Here is a 16,083-nt window from a genome sequence, read left to right on the forward strand (position 1 = left end):
GCATTTAGCACTCACCAGGAATTAGAGCAGCTCCTACCTGAAAACTTTTACTGAACGAGAGTGGTTGCTTTTATTGATTCCACTTGTAATTTTACAAGTCCCACTATTCTCCTACTACATTAATACTTTTGGATCTATTTAATAGAAGAGTATCCAGAAATGGCAAACAGGTTGACAGATATTTTTTTAAAGTGTCACTTACTTGTGTAGCTTAGGTTTTCTTGACATCAAGCAATCAAAACCAAAATTAACTGGATAAAAAGGCAGATACAAAACTGAACCTGGAGACCCTATGTCTCTATTCTGTGTTCATAAAAACAGCTTCATCGTCATCTTTGATAAGCAATGAGTTAGAAATTCATAAACTAGAACTTCTACAGGTTTTATTAATAGACTCCAGGATGTACCAGAGATCTACTTAAAACATCTTCTGAAAATATGATATTGCTGCTCAGAAAGAAGTTAGAAACTAATGTTTGAGGAAGTGGCCTGTTGCCCAATAGTTCAATTCAATTTCCCTACATCTTAGCTTCCAAGATCTTTGAGGAAAATGTGCATTAGCAGTTTAACGCATAAAACCCACTAAGGGCTCTGTCCTCCAAACAATGTCTTTTTACAAGTAAAATAAACAAGAAACTCTGGGCAAGTGTGTAGGTTGGTTTACCTGGGCCAATTTCCAATCATCAATATCCAGTGACAGACCCAATTTCACTTTTAAGTTTTATTGATTTTCCCCCCCTAAAGACACTATTTAAAATTGCTGTAAATTAGCATAATCCTAACAAAACATTCTCTGTAATAACAGCTGTAGAATCTCAGATATTGCAAAGAATAAAATCTGCCCTGCCCTACCAGCAACCCCAGAAGGCAGGCAGGCCACCGAGCCCAAAGCTTCTTTTTTCTTGTGAAGGTGTCCAAGGGCTCCACTTTGAAACAAGGGGACGACTCGATGGAGAGAGAAACCTGCATTCGAATGCCAGCTCATCTCCTATCCTCAGTTTACCCTCTAAGTGTGATGCTGATGGCCTGGGCTCTTGCCTTGAGTACCGCCTCTGTTTCCACCTCCTGGGAGCATGAGCCAAAGCCTCCTCCAGGACTCGATTTGCTCTTGGGCTTGAAGTCCCCAGACCCACTCAGGCTGCTCTGGGCTCCATGCACTCGAACTTTCCTTCAAAGTTGTGTTTGGAAGTTAGAACCCTAACTCCCTAAAGCTTACATACTACCCTCCGTAGAACTCAGTACTCTTCCCAATAACTCAGCAGCTGTTTCAAGGGTCAGGCACCCTGCAGTGGCCAGCTCGGCCCAACACCCACTACAAATAGTGACCCGAGGTCCTTCCGAGCCCCCTGAACCCAGTTGCTGATCTGTAAGGTGGGGTGTGGTCCTTTCAGGGCAGCAGAGGAGGGGAGTGAGTATAGTGGAGGGGACCAGGCTCAGAGCCGTCCATCAAGGGTCAACCTGAGGCCCACACCTCTGGGATGGGTGACCTTGAGCAGCTGGGTGGCGTTGACCTTGAGGCTCCCGTGGCCTCTGGTGCCTCAGTTTCCTCATGTGAAAACTCAGGCAATAACAGCACCTGCCATGCGGCCATGGCAAGTGTGGCACAAGCCAAGGCATGTCAGCTCTCAGGTTCCTTAAACGTTACAAGCGCCTCACAAAAATCATCTAATAATGGCTCTGTTATAACACCGACTCCGTGATTTCCAAGTGGAAACTCACACTTTGAGGTAGAGTTTCAAAATGCAAATTCAATGAAAAGGGAGAAGACTGTAGTAACTAGACAATGAAAGATGTGTTTTACGCTCAAATTCCCATAGCAGAATTGGGGCTTTCCCTAAGACTGCCTCATAATTCCATGCGTTCTGGAAGGTCCAGGATAAGACTTCTTTTTCTCAAGTCAAAACAGCTCATGAAATAGCAAGTCTTGGACAGTGCTGCTCAAGTTGCTCCAGGGAGAAGATTCTGTAAGTTACATTGTCTCTGTGTATTTATCCAAGTGCACGGTGTGTTTCTAGTCTCAGACCAGGGCTTCCATGTAAGCAAGTGATACAGTAACAGATGGGAATATCTCTGATTTATACCCGACCAATGACACCATTTGTTTCCTGTTAGTATTTGGCAAGAGTGTTCCTGGGTGAGTTCCTTTTCTTCAGCTGTCAGGACTCCGCTGCCAACGTCTCCTTGTCACTTCCCTACACTGGGTCAATAAAATCTTGGTCTTCTAAGCCACCACTCAACAAATATTGAGCAAGCCCCACTACGTGCCAAGCACAGTGTTGGTGCTGGGAACTGAGTGGACAAGACAGAATTGCTGCCCTTAGGGAGCTTATTGTCAAAGGCAGTGGGAGGAAGGAAACAGACAGGGAGAGCCAGGCTGGATGGGCGACAGGGGCGCCAAGAGCAGATGCAGCTTGTGCCACCCGAACCCACTGAGCAGATGGGGCAGTGCAGGGCTGGTTTTCAATCAGCACTCTGAAGGAGAAAATAGCCATATAATGATGGGCCTCCCCTCAATAAAAATCTAATTTATAACCAAAGAAGTAAACTGTTTGTTGAAAATGTTCCCATGCCCACCACTGTGGTTGTAGTGGAACATTCCAGCATCTACTACTGTCTCTGAAATAGCTGCGTGGTGAACTTCAACAAATATATTTAGTCATGCACATTTGTTTCTTCGGGGGGAAACCTATTTATGGTTTTTTGTTTTATTTTTAATACTCTGCACATTTATTTTAAGCATAAAAAAAGGTAAATTTACAAAGAGCATTTGTAGATTCAGGAGAAAGAGCCTGGCTCCTCACCCAGCATACACAAGGCTTCCTTGCCAAGTGAGACCACCTGTGGCCCGAGACACGTGTCCCCAGGCAGGAGTGTGAGAAACCTGGGTGTGGGAGGGAGTCGGGCAACACCAAACAGAAGCCGGATGGTGGGTGCTTCAGCTACCAACAGATGAACAATGGGTCTCTTTGTCCCTCACATTCTATTGTTCTAAACTAATATTTCCCTTGTGAAAATAACTTTATATTAAAAAAAAATTTTTTTGTATAAACTCTATTTTTGAATACATAATTCTAGAATTGAACATGTAAAAATACTGAATTTAGGAATTTGTTCATACACAATTCTCTGAATATAAATCAAGTGTTTGTTTCAAGAAAGTGACAAAGAGTGGCTGTTGTTGCATCTGACCACGTGGAGAAACCAGGAAATCCTACACGTCTGAACTACATGCTGCTGCTTTTACGTGCCGCAGAGCAAGGGCCGGCAAACGGCCCCTGTGAAGGGCCAGACAGCTAACACGTTAGGCGTTGTGGACCGTATTCTTTGTTTCTATTTTTTTTAATTTGTTTATTTTTACAAACCTTTGAAAATGCAACCACGCTTCTGAGCTCTCAGGGAGCAACAGGGTGGGGGAACGGGGTGGGAGCAGTGTGGGGCCTCAGCCTCCCCTTTCGTATTTCTTTCGCTGATACGTACACATGACTGTTTGGGCTGTCATCTCCCACTTTCTCTCCTGGGACTCTGTCTCTGTTCCACTCCTACGGAAACAGTGTAATTACTTTCATGAAGGAGTCAAGCAGGTTTTGTCTCCAGGCCTCTGTCCCCATCCTAGAGGGGACTGTGGTCCCTGAGAACACCCCTGAGAAGGCCAGCACCAAGACCTGGAGAAAGCCTGCCATCCAGTGCCGGCAGGAGACGGGACGACCCCAGGGTGTGCTCACAGGTGTGTGTGTCACTGCCCCTCAGGCTGAACCTGACCCTGCAAGGCCGGAGAAGCACCTGCATCTGGAACATCTTGGAACAAGCTTAGCCTGCATCTGCCACTGGTGTACCGCCAGGCTCCTGCCCAAGTCGGAGCGCAAGCTAGGGCACATGGCCCGACAGCCCAAACACACTACACAGCAAGTCTTCTAAGAACTAAGGAGCAGCCGCCACCCCTGACGAGGCTGCAGAGGGTTCGGTGGTGAGCTAGTGCCCACAGCTCCTTCCCATCATGTGAGTTAGTTCCAATGTCCAGAGGCTGTCTGAGGACTCCCCCAATTGTCCTCTTGCGCCCCTCTCCAAAGCCAGTGCACGTGTAATGCCCTGTCAGGAGCCCTGGGGTCAGCGCCCCACGAACTCCCTTCAGAATCCTTCTACGTTAACCATTCCCCACGAGGGCTTCTCCCTCCGTGCCCAGGCTGCAATGGAAGACGCACAGACCAGCCCGCCTGATCTGCGTCCAGACCATGCAGTTCCACCTCAGCTGGGCTTTGACACCTCTTCCACACATCCCCCTTCTCGACTGGGCTCAAACCTCCCTTCTTCATTCAACTGAAAGCCACCCCCCTCCTCTCCGTGTACAGAGGAGGGGACACACCTAGACCTGGTTTCCATCACCAAGTCCCCCACTCTTCCACACACTCTCTCGACATTTTGACATACTTGGCCCACTCAAGTAGCCCTCAAAGAGCAAATGCTGTTTCTTTTTGTTTGTTTGTGGTGTTATTTTTTTTTAATAATTTTATTTATTTATTTATTTCTTCCCCCAAAGCCCCAGTAGATAGTTTTATGTCATAGCTGCACATCCTTCTAGTTGCTGTATGTGGGACGCGGCCTCAGCATGGCCGGAGAAGCGGTGCCTCGGTGCATACCCGGGATCCGAACCCAGGCCACCAGCAGCGGAGTGCATGCACTTAACCGCTAAGCCACGGGTCCGGCCCCCAGTGGTGTTATTTTTTAAAAAATGCAAAATAATAAGAAATGGGGCTCAGAAAAGGAAAACAAATGCAGGCCACAGGTGCTGCCCCTCAGGGCCACCTGAAAAGAACACAAGCAGCTTCCAGATACAGGCTGGATGTCACCATCCATCACATTTAGTATTCTTCCTGAACCTAGAGCCTGCCTCAGAATCCTTCCCAACAGAGTACATCTGGGAAGCTGCCTCGGATGGATAAAGATGACACTGTGAGTTGAATCTGGTTTCCACCCCTGGCCTGGGTCAATCATCAACAAATTCATTAGGTCAAACCATCTGAACTATATCAAACGATCATCTTTTATAGACGATTGGCAGCTGTATGTGACGCAGACACACACAGAGTCTGGCCCAATCCTTCTCAGATCTCACGGCTGGTTCCCACCGATGCCTTAGCTCTCGAGCTGGTGGCACCGGACTCCTGCAGGACACGTGAGATGACAGGAGAACTTGAGGGCACTCTCATTACATCATAGGTTCTCCCTTTGTCATTCTTTCTGGTACTTGGCCTATTTTGCTGCTAATGTCCTAACTTTGACCTCCCTTATCTCCAGGTCCTGGCCCTTGGAGATTGCCGTGACCCCAAATGGAAGTCTGCACTTACAGTTCTAAAGTCAAGCAGGCCTGATCTTATAGGATGTAACATTTTCATCAGATGGCTTTGGCAACTCCATCTCCAACCAGCCATGACTGGAGGGTGTGCTCTATACATTCAAATACACACCAGGCCTCTTGTGGAATGGACATCTCCCCACTTTGACCATGTAGCTTGGGGAGCTTTCCCAACCATCCCCCGCCGCCACCTTTCCTGGGACCAATAAAATCGATGGAGGGAGAAGAAGAGGTGGTGAGTAAAGACAATGGTGGGGAGGGAGATGCTGAAAAATTATTGAATGAGCTCATACTTTAAGATCCAAAAAATGCCTAACATTCCAAAGACTTAGACTGCCCTTGAAGATCAAGAAGGAATAAAATGCCTGAACAAGCCTGAGGTCCACAGCCTGAGTGAGGCTGTAACAGTTATTGAGGGAGTCTGGCCAGAGGTAGAACTGGGGCTGTGAGTTCAGACAGTACCCTGAGCACCTCTCCTAGTGCACCAGGGTCTCACAAGGCAACCTGAGTAAAACAAACTGTTGGTTAGGGAAGAGATCTGCTTTACAAAGCCGCCTGTTGGTTACAACGTAGGAACAGTACGTGACTCAACTAATGCCAATCAGAGCATCTCTGAGTCTTTTGTTGGAGTTACTGAGAAAAACACTCAACTCTTACTCCTCATCACCTGTGAGCGCTAAGGACCATGTGGTCACGAGGCCACCAATGAACTGCCTGCCACCAAATGGGGAGACCTAGCTGAGCATGCAGCCCAATAGAGGCAAGAAATGGGAGAGAGAGGTTCCTCATTAGCTTATGTGGATCAGATTAGGGTCTTTCTAAAGCTATAAATCCATCCCCTTAGCTGCTCCGTGTATGTGAATTAATAAATCTCCTCTTTTCCACTTAAGCTCATTTAAGTTGGTCATCTATCCCTTGCAACCAACAGAGTCTGGACTAAGGCAGTGAACATGGACCCTGTGGCTTCCAGATCACAGCAGGCAGCTGCCTGGGCGGGTGATGGACTGGTCGCTGCCAGCAAGATGGCAAAGTCAAGGTGCGAAGACAGGAGTACACGGAGCAACAGACCAAGGTAGAAGCACCCAGTGATGGTTCAACTTCGACAGACCCAAGACTATTTTCTAATGTGTAACCAAATCATGCACTTAAAGCTCTAAAACACATCTTTGGACTTAAATTTCTTTAGGAAAAATGATTTGTAATTTCAAATGTGAAACTTTACAGACCCTAGTCTCCTTTTTCCTATTAAAAAATATGGTTTTTAACAACTTCTGATGTCATGAGGTTTCTTAAGGAAAGCAACAGTTGTGTCAACAGCACGCGCTACACTATTTTGGGGCTCTGTGAGTCAAATCACATAAATGAGCACTGCGGGCTGCCTTGGGAACCCAGAAGCCGGCACGTCCTCTTTTGAGTGTTCACAGAGTCCCACTTGACCAGGTATAAATCACCACCTCAAATTATAGTCCTTTGTCCAGAAGGCTCTTCTCCTCTCTGGAATGCACGCCCCGAGCACAGGCCCGGTGCCCACTCTCAGTAGGCCCTGGATTTCTTGTTAAATTAATTGTAACAATATGGGATGATGTGTTCTGAGTTCCAAACAACCAATTCAAAAACACAGTTTGTCCTGCCAATTTTGTCAATGCCAAAAAGATGACAATCTCCTTATTCTAATTTTACAGCTTTATTTTTCTTGTTCAAATAAAGGAGAACGTGCTTCTCTTTTATTTCTTTGATATTCCGGTAATAATGTTAGTATCCTCCACCTGCTTTAGACGATAAATCTCACCTGATCCTCAATCTGGCTTCCATGTGAGGGGGACAGAGTTAGTAGACTGTTATATAGATGAAGACAATAATAAGGGTCCATGATATTTCCGTGGTTGGAGACTGGCTTAGTATTTGAAATAATTAGAGAAGATGGCTAAAGTGACTTCTGCTTCATTGACTGAACCAAGCTACCGGCAGGCTTGTAGTCTTAAGGTTTACAGATATTCCTCATTCAAAAATTATCATGTAATTATGACTGCTTGGTTGGAAGTAACACAGTAAAATTATGTTGAAAAATTTAAATGGCTAGATTTCAAAACTACTCAAATTTTATTAGCGTTTACAGATTTTTTTCATTGCAACATTAAACAGCACCCAAGAACGTGTTCAGAAATAAGCCCTAACATCTGTTGAGCAGTGGTAGCTGACAAAATTTTTTTTAAGTTTATTTGATTTGGAAAGGGTTTTTGGAGCTGACAGCTTAAATACATTTCATGTGTCCCAGAGATTAAGGCTGGGTGTTTACCACATGGTTTGTTTCTAAGAAACTAAGTAAACATTCACTAAAAAAAAAAAATACTGAAAATACACATGCTCCTGAGAACGCATTTACTGCCCTGACTATAGACACATCTGTTGGAAAACAATTCCAAGCCGAGTCCTGAAGGGAACAGAAAGACTAACAGAGGGGCAGCCAGCCTGCAGTGACCTTACAGCCAGCAGGCCCTCGCTGCCAGAGGAAGTGACACCAGAACTCTCTGCCAGCGTGTGACATTGGCAGCTAGGAAGGGGCAGAGCAAGGCCATAGCACAGGACCATTCAACCTCAGGGGAGCATACCAGGACACTGGAAATGAGAAGGCAAAGATGGCTGCTGACTCGCCCATCATAAGTGTCACCGTGCACTGAGCCTACGTCCAACCTGAGACCCTCCTGACACTGCACCACAGTCCATAACGCACCCCATGCCCATGTGTGAGAAAGACCTCACAACTCAGCCCCAACCTAGAAAAACCTGAGAGGGGTGGTCAGCCCACTTTAAATTCTATTCATTTCTCTAGTTTCCAAATTACATGATCAGGTCCTAGGCGACACGTATGGGGCTCTACTTTTGATGACCCAGGCTTTACTCAGAGCTGTCAGAATAACCGCGTTGATGAGGGAAGATAGTCCCTCAGGCATATGGTAGTCTGGCCTGGGCTTGATCAAGGAAGAGAACCCCTGGAACATGGTCAGAGCAGAGTGACCAGGACACGAGGACCTGAAGTCACACCTTTCAGAACAGCTGAGGGGGCTGGCTGACCATGTGGAGCAGGAAGATGAAGGGGCCATCTTTAAAAGGCATGACTCACTGAACTCCTGCTCTTTGCCAGGGGCTAAAGCAGTCTGCTACACATATTCACCCTCTTATTTAGTCCCGACAACCACTGTGAAGCAGAGAAAAATAAGTTGAAATTCAGGAGGATGGGTAACTTACCCAAGGTCACATGATGGTATGTCACTGACACAGGCTGGAACGGGGTTACGTTTCAATGGCCACAGGTAAGTGAGAGCCTGATACAGAGGCTCAGAGTTTCTAGAAGGAGTGCAGCCACTATCCCTGGGGACCCTCAAGAGTCTAAGCGGGATGGGGTCTGGGCAGCAGTGTGGGGGAGGCACTCCCTCCAGCCCTGAGATCCTACACCCCAGGTTCTCCCAAGCCTCTTGGCAAGATGCTCCAGCTCCCCGGTACCACTGTGCTTCCCTTTTGTCTTTGCCCTGCTCACACCTTAAATCATTCAACACTTCCACACCATATTTTAAACCTCAATCATTGAAGACAATGCTACACATTTATAAGTCTTTCCCCCAGAATGCGATCCAGTTCATTCCTTCCTAGGAAACCTCCAAGTCTTTATCTAAGTCTGTACAGCCATACCTCATTCTACTGCACTTCGCTTTATTGTGCTTCGCAGATACGATGTTTTTGATGAAACCCTCCACTAGCCAAAAGATTACCACTCGATGAAGGCTAAGATGATGGTTAGCATTGTTTAGCAACAAAGTATTTTTGTTGTTGTTGAGGAAGATTCGCCCTGAGCTAACATCTGTGCCAGTCTTCCTCTATTTTGTATGTGGGTCGCCACCACAACATAGCTGCCGACAAGTGGTGTAGGTCTGCACCTGGGAACCGAACCCAGACAGCCAAAGTGGAACATGCCAAACTCAACCAGCAGGCCACAGGGCTGGCCCCAAGTATTTTTTAATTACGGTATGTATGTTGTTTTTTAGACACAACACACCCTTAATAGACTCCAGTATACCTTAATAGACTCCAGTTTAATCTAAACATAACTTCTATATGTACTGCAAAACCAAAAAATTATTGTCTCATTTTATTGCAGTAGTCTGGAACTGAACCCACAATATCTCTGAGTGTGCCTGCACATCCGATGTAAACCAGATGAACAAAACAGACAAGCTCTAGGCTCCTCTTGGAGATCTGGAAGATGGGACAAGCCCACTGTACTGTCCTAGTACCCAGATACAAAACAAACACACATTCAGAATTTCCTATTACTTATACTCAGAAAATCTCATTTCTTGAGTTGTATGAACTGCCTTATCATTTCACCCATTTTCTATAACATTCTAAACTCTTCCTTACCTAGTAGTTATAATTACTCTCAGTATCTAACATTTTCTCCTAAAACTTTTCCTAATTAGCAGGACATTCAGGTTTCTTCTATCTCCCTTATCTGTTTCAGACTCTTCTCTTCATGTGGGGGAAACTCCCATTATCCTCCCATTTGGAAAGGACGCCAGCTCCCCCTCCCTCTACTCCAATAAGTCCCTGATAGAAAATCTGCCTTTAAATCTCTGCCTGTTCTCTTCACACTCTCAGTCTGTTATACTTGTAAAATGAACAGCGTGGGGCCAAATTTCCAAGTTACAAGTCAGTATTTTCCGTTTTGGGGAAGCGAGAGTAGGGAATCAGCTGTAGGAGGCTCCAGGTTGCTGCCACACATGTGTGGTCACTGCGGGGAAGAACGGGAGAGCACAGACACGGGGACTGCCCGTCACCGCTGAGATGAGGGCGTCACCCTCCTGGAGGTGAGGGGCGGTATCATCGAAGCCCTCACGCTGGCACGTCCCCCATCCCCAGGCTCTTGGCCAGGAACCAGCTGGCTGCCGGTCTAGACAGAGTTGGGGCTGCTTTGGAGCGTTTTGCCCAAAAATGTGAGTTGGTGAAGAGCCTACAAGAAGCTGAAGATTCGTGCACTGAAAGAATGCGAGTCCCTGAGGAATCAAGCTCACGAGGACGCGGGAATGACAGAACCCACTGCTCCTAGGTCACACCTGGCTCAGGTTCCTTCGTGTCGCTGCAGCAGGCGACGACCCCGCTGACCCTCACTCCCTCCCCGCCGGGCAGCTGTTGGGCTTCAGCGGTGGGCAGGGCTCTGCCCTCCTTTCACAGCTTTCACATCTGGATGAGGAATTATTCCAGATTCGGAACAAAAGAAGGATTTCAGACAACATGACTTCATCCTGGCACTCTTCACCCCATTTAGCAGCCTATAGTTCCTTGAAAAATTAGCCAAGAATAGTTAATTTTACAACCCCAGAAAGGAAGGTCTATGGCGCATGTTAAGTTTGTCTCTACCAACCTTATTATCTTCCACTCAGCCCACGAGACGGTTTAGTCCCATTTTAGAGAGCTAGTGGCCCCTTCCCCCAAATTCAGATACACCACCAACAGGAAAGCAGCTGCCAGGTTTTCGCTTTTCTGGGCTCCGGGTCCTTCCACAGGAGCTGCTCTGCACAGCTAAGCAGGGCCCACCACCCACGGCATGAAGGAGAAGAGGATTCACACAGAGAGATGTCGTGGGGACAAGGTCTTGGAGCAATGACTCTGTTCTGAAGCTCAAAAATCTCTCAAGGATACCACAATCTCCCGCCTTGAGTAAAGTGTCTCAGGGCAGGTCCATGTTTTCTATCAAATTCCCAGATTATGCTGGACGGCCTCATTTTCTTTCCTTTTTCTTTCTTTTTTTTTCATTTTGAAGCAAGAGTGTTAAAAACTGTGGCAGTCACATGGGGTCTGTGGCAGGGAAGACACGGTGCACAGTGAATATTAAGCAGATAAACACATGAGGAGGAAACTCAAATTACAGGCCTGAACGTCATTCACAATTCTAATTAGCAGCCATTAATAGGGCACTAATGGCAAAGGAGTGATTTTCATCTGATTCTCTTCATTGAAAGTGAATGACAGCTGTGAAATTCCCATCAGAGGTGTGAAGGTCACATGTAAGCTAATCCAATCTTTGTGAAGTTCTACAACAAACCAGCAGTGAGCGTCGCCAGTAAGGTCTGGGGAAGCTAATCGTTCCTCTCGTCACCAAGAAGTAACAGGGGCAGCTTCTGTTTAATCAGCATATGTGTAGAACGTACATTCTGTTGTGGGTTGAGTTCTGCCCCATAAAAGATATGCTCAAGCCTCAACCCCCACACCTGTGCTGTGACCTTATTTGGAAACAGGGTCTTTGCAGATGTGATCAAGATGAGGTCACACTGGAGTAGCATGGGCCCTAAATTCAGTGACTGGTGTCCTCATGACAAGAGGACAAATCTGGACACAGAGACACAGACACAGGGAGGCGGCCAGGTGATGATGGAGGCAGAGAGCGGAGTGATGCATCTACAAGCCAGGGAACGCCAAGGGTTGTCAGTAACTACCAGCAGCAAGGACAGACACGGAACAGATTCTCCTTCAGAGCCTCCAGCAGGAACCAACACCTTGGTCTCAGATTTCTGGCCTCCAGAACTGTGAGAATAAATTTCTGCTGTTTTAAGCCACCCAGTTTGTAGTAATTTGTTACGGCAGCCCTAAGACGCAGATACATATACACATATTTCACACACATTAAAAGGCTATTTGGGGGCCAGCCCGATGGCGTAGCGGTCAAGTTCAGTGCACTCCACTTTGGCAGTCCAGGGTTTGTGGGTTTGGATCCCAGGCACAGACTTACATCACTCACCAAGCCATGCTGTGGTGGTGACCCACATACAAAATAGAGGAAGATGGGCACAGATGTTAGCTCAGGGATAATCTTCCTCAAGCAAAAAGAGGAGGACTGGCTACAAATATTATCTCAGGGCCATTCTTACTCACCAAAAAAAAAAGGCTATTTGCCCGTATAAACATTTTACTTCTTGGATTACTTTCATAGAATCACAAGCTCCCTACTGAGTTACCCACTTTTGCATTGTTAATTCACTAATTAGAAAACATACACCATATTTAAATCCACCCCTCATTTAAATTGCATCTTTAAAAATATCTAAATTGTGTGAGTCAGCTCTCTCTGCTACAAGAATAAAATATGAACCAAAACGTATCACACAATTAAAACACAACAGATGTTATCCTCTGAGATCCAGCTAAAATCGATCTGATGGAAAGTGCACTCCAGCAAAGGTCTGGAGAACATCCTGCACCAAAGAGCTTAATACCGAGAGAGAACTCTCTTCTGAAAACAGGAAGGCCCTTACACCTCAACCCTCCCAGCAATCTAAAGATCCCTGCCACAGGTCACAATAATGTTAAAGGATATTTATGCATTAATTAAATCAAAAGAACCACCATGTGCAGACATGAGGAGTGCAGAGAGCTCCAATGAGCTCTCTCTGGACAGGCAGATCACACAGCCACGCCAGGAGCAACATGCCTTTCATTTAACCTTGCTGCCCACGTGTGGCCAGAAGGCAAGTGATCACGCTAGCAGTTATAAGAGAGGAGAATAAATTAGAAGGTAGTAATAACAGCAAGAAATGGAAATGTCTCACAGCTCGCTCTAAGTCCAATCCCCTCGGCCTGGAGCCCATGACGCCCACCATCAGCTGTGGTCTCACCTGACCCTTTGTCTGCAAAGTGGTCACAGGTGGGGCTAAGCTATAATCGGCTTCCTCTACCTCCTGCACACCCCAGAGAGGATCCCCATCACTCTGATGCTCTCCATAAACCGGGGAGATGACACAGTACATTCCAGCTCCAGAACATTCTATACGTAAAGCATCTCAATGAAGCGAGCACGGGTAATTGATTGACGTTAACACATTCGACAAGAACTGAAATCACTTTCCAGCTAGAGGCTACTTGACTGTGAGAAAGAACTTCAGTATGGCAAGACGGCAAGAAATCAAGCCTTTTCTCATTCGTTTCCTTTCAGAAACAACCAATCACGGTTCCCTCCTGCTGCCACGTGAGACTCGCCCAGGCACGTGGACAGAATGTGGGAGTCGGTTCCCTGACCTCGCTAAGACAGGCAAAAATGAGGCCACCTGCCCAGTTCCAGACAGGCACAGGTTGCTGGCCTCTGAGAAATGGATTTGCCAGGGTTCAGGGTCTTCCAGGCACAAGGTGGCATCTGTCTTCACAATTCTTCAGCACCCAGAGGCCCTGATGCACCTCCACTGGGGGGCACCTGGGTGTGGTTCTGCTCTAAGCTCCCAGAGCCCCTGCAGAACAATCCCCTTGACCTGGACTCAATCAGTGGGAGGTCAGGCGGCTGGGTGGCCTGGGGAGCTCCTGAAGGGGGAGGGAAAAGATCACGGACAATCTCTCCCCTGATCCCGGACGCCTTGGGCATGGGCCCCATCGAGAGGATGAGATATTCCCACTTTGCAGATGAAGGGATGGCCTTTCCTGTAGTCGCACATGCTTTTCTACCCTTTAAAATAGCATATTTTTAAAATTGCATGTAATACCACAAAATTTCAGTATAATAAAATGTGTTCCTTGAAAAATCGACGAAGTGGGACTATTAGAGATGACGGTTTAGGTCCCCCCCACTGGGTACGATTTTTACTTTTGAAGTACAAACATTCAAGAGAAATGCCTTCGTGCTAATCAAAATACAGCAAAGAAATCACACTCAGACCAAAATTTGATGGAACCAACTGTGAACACCCAAACAGAACACAGCAAAAGCCACAATAATGACAAAATACCACTGCACGGGGAAGGGAAAGGCATCCGTGAGCAAGACAGCCAGTGACCCTGGCTCTAACCACACCAGACACTGGACCAAATACCAGAGAAGCCAGAGCATCACTATCACCCCAGGGGCCCAGACCACAGAACTTCAGGGACCCCTGAGTAACGTCAGGAGCGTTCGAGGGGCGGCAGGCAGATTTACTTGAAGATGATCATTTCACCTGTGGCCAGGTTAACCAGTCCCCCGGCAGCTGTTATCACTAACGTACACAATAGCTAGCCCCAAGGAAGCAGTAGAAAACCCAAGAAAAAAGCTCTCAAGGACTCTCAAGGTGGAATCAAAATGACTGTGGCTACAATCCATGCTCAGACACAAAGAATCAAACAAAACAGAGCCCAGGAAGAAGTTAGAAAGACTTCTAATGTTCTCACCTTCCTTACCTCTCTCTAAATCATGCAGCCTTCTAGCATCTGTATATATTTTTCATTGGACAGCCATGCTTTTTTTCATTGATTCCCACACACATCTTCACCTCAAATCTTCCTAAATTGTCAACTCAATGTAGATCATGAAAAAAGTGGGCCTCTCCCTGATGTGACCACCTCGAGGCTTTTATGATATGATTGCAAAATTCTGCAAAATAATGGCAGAGCCCCAAGCAAAGACCACCACAGAACTGCACCTTCCATACCCTTCTGAATGGTTGCACGGTATCCAGGACAAGAGTTAAACACTAGAACAGGTGTTACAAGAAACATGTGAAGCTATTCAGGACTACTGCTAAAAACACACCTAAGGGACAAAACAGGGTGAAATGTTTAACTTAAAAAAAAAGGATAAAATGAAACAAAATCAGATGAGACACAGAACAAGGAGGGAAGGGAACACTACAGTACAAGTTGTGTCTCTCCTCTCTCTTCAAACAAGACAAGCGCTGCCATGAAGAAAATGTATAGTTACCTGCATCCATATCTGCAAAGAATGGAACAGCCAGTAAGAAAAAGAAGGAACCAGAAATTCAGTGTCTCAGAGTTGGATTTTAAAAGGTTATATGGAGAGAAAATATAACTTAGAAAACTGCGTGTGAACTCTATCTTGATTAGGGGACACAGGAGCTAAGTGGTTTCTGATCATTACTGTCATAATTGCATTTAACGTAAAAAATAAAATATGGATATGTTAACTGAAGAAGTAAATGCCCAATGGCAAAAGAAATATCTTATTCTCATGCAAAATGATTATTAAATGTTTAGAATACAATATAAGGGGAAAAACATACTCAAAAATATGGTGGTGGGAATCTGAAAAGCTCATATCTGTGACTAAGTAACAATACATACAAATTATGTATAAACTCAATATCCAGATCAGAGAAACATTTGAGCAATATTTAAGGAGTACTACTGCATTAACATTTGAAAGGACAGAACTATTAGATAAAAAATAAATTCAATAGCATTTCATGGTTCTACTCTATTGCTCCGAACACCAAAGTGAATATAGCCAGTTAGCTAAAAATACTACCTAACTATATACCTAAGGATTTTTACTGCTTAGTATTTTATTACTTTCTTGACATGTGATACATCAAAGGAATGATTTAGAATACGCTACAGAAAAGTTTAAAAAACTAAATTCCCTGAAGCTTGAGACTGCCTGCCACACAGCGTACCTTCGGGAGACTCCTCCTGGACGTACGTGCCGGTCAGGTACCGGTGCACCAGTGCTGACTTGCCACTGGCCAGGTTACCCACGATTCCCTGAAAGAGAGCAACGGACAATAGATAAGCATCATGACATGACTCGATTCGGCAATCTGCAAATAGAGAAAGGTTAAAATGTACAGGAATCCTAAACATAATCACAACCAAGCATGGGCTGGATGGCCAAAAAGTGGCTCATTAAACCCTTCTGCTGGAGTAAAAGGGATTCCAACACCTTCAATTGACAGCTCACGTTCTCATGGGCCTTGACAGCTCTACGA

General features: G+C 45.9%; 1 protein-coding gene across 7 annotated transcripts in view; it reads right to left on the reverse strand.

The window, feature by feature from the left end:
- AGAP1 (ArfGAP with GTPase domain, ankyrin repeat and PH domain 1) overlaps positions 1-16,083 on the reverse strand; it is a 561,603-nt gene that overhangs the window by 347,027 nt on the left and 198,493 nt on the right. For all 7 annotated transcript variants that reach the window (XM_004427710.3, XM_004427711.3, XM_087424644.1 and 4 more), the window contains exon 3: positions 15,772-15,859. In XM_004427710.3, coding sequence (XP_004427767.1) covers positions 15,772-15,859 — 88 coding nt within the window. The remainder of the gene's footprint in view (positions 1-15,771; positions 15,860-16,083) is intronic.

Source organism: Ceratotherium simum, chromosome 37 (assembly GCF_057802395.1).
Source record: "Ceratotherium simum simum isolate JZ-2026a chromosome 37, ASM5780239v1, whole genome shotgun sequence".
NCBI lineage: Eukaryota > Metazoa > Chordata > Mammalia > Perissodactyla > Rhinocerotidae > Ceratotherium > Ceratotherium simum.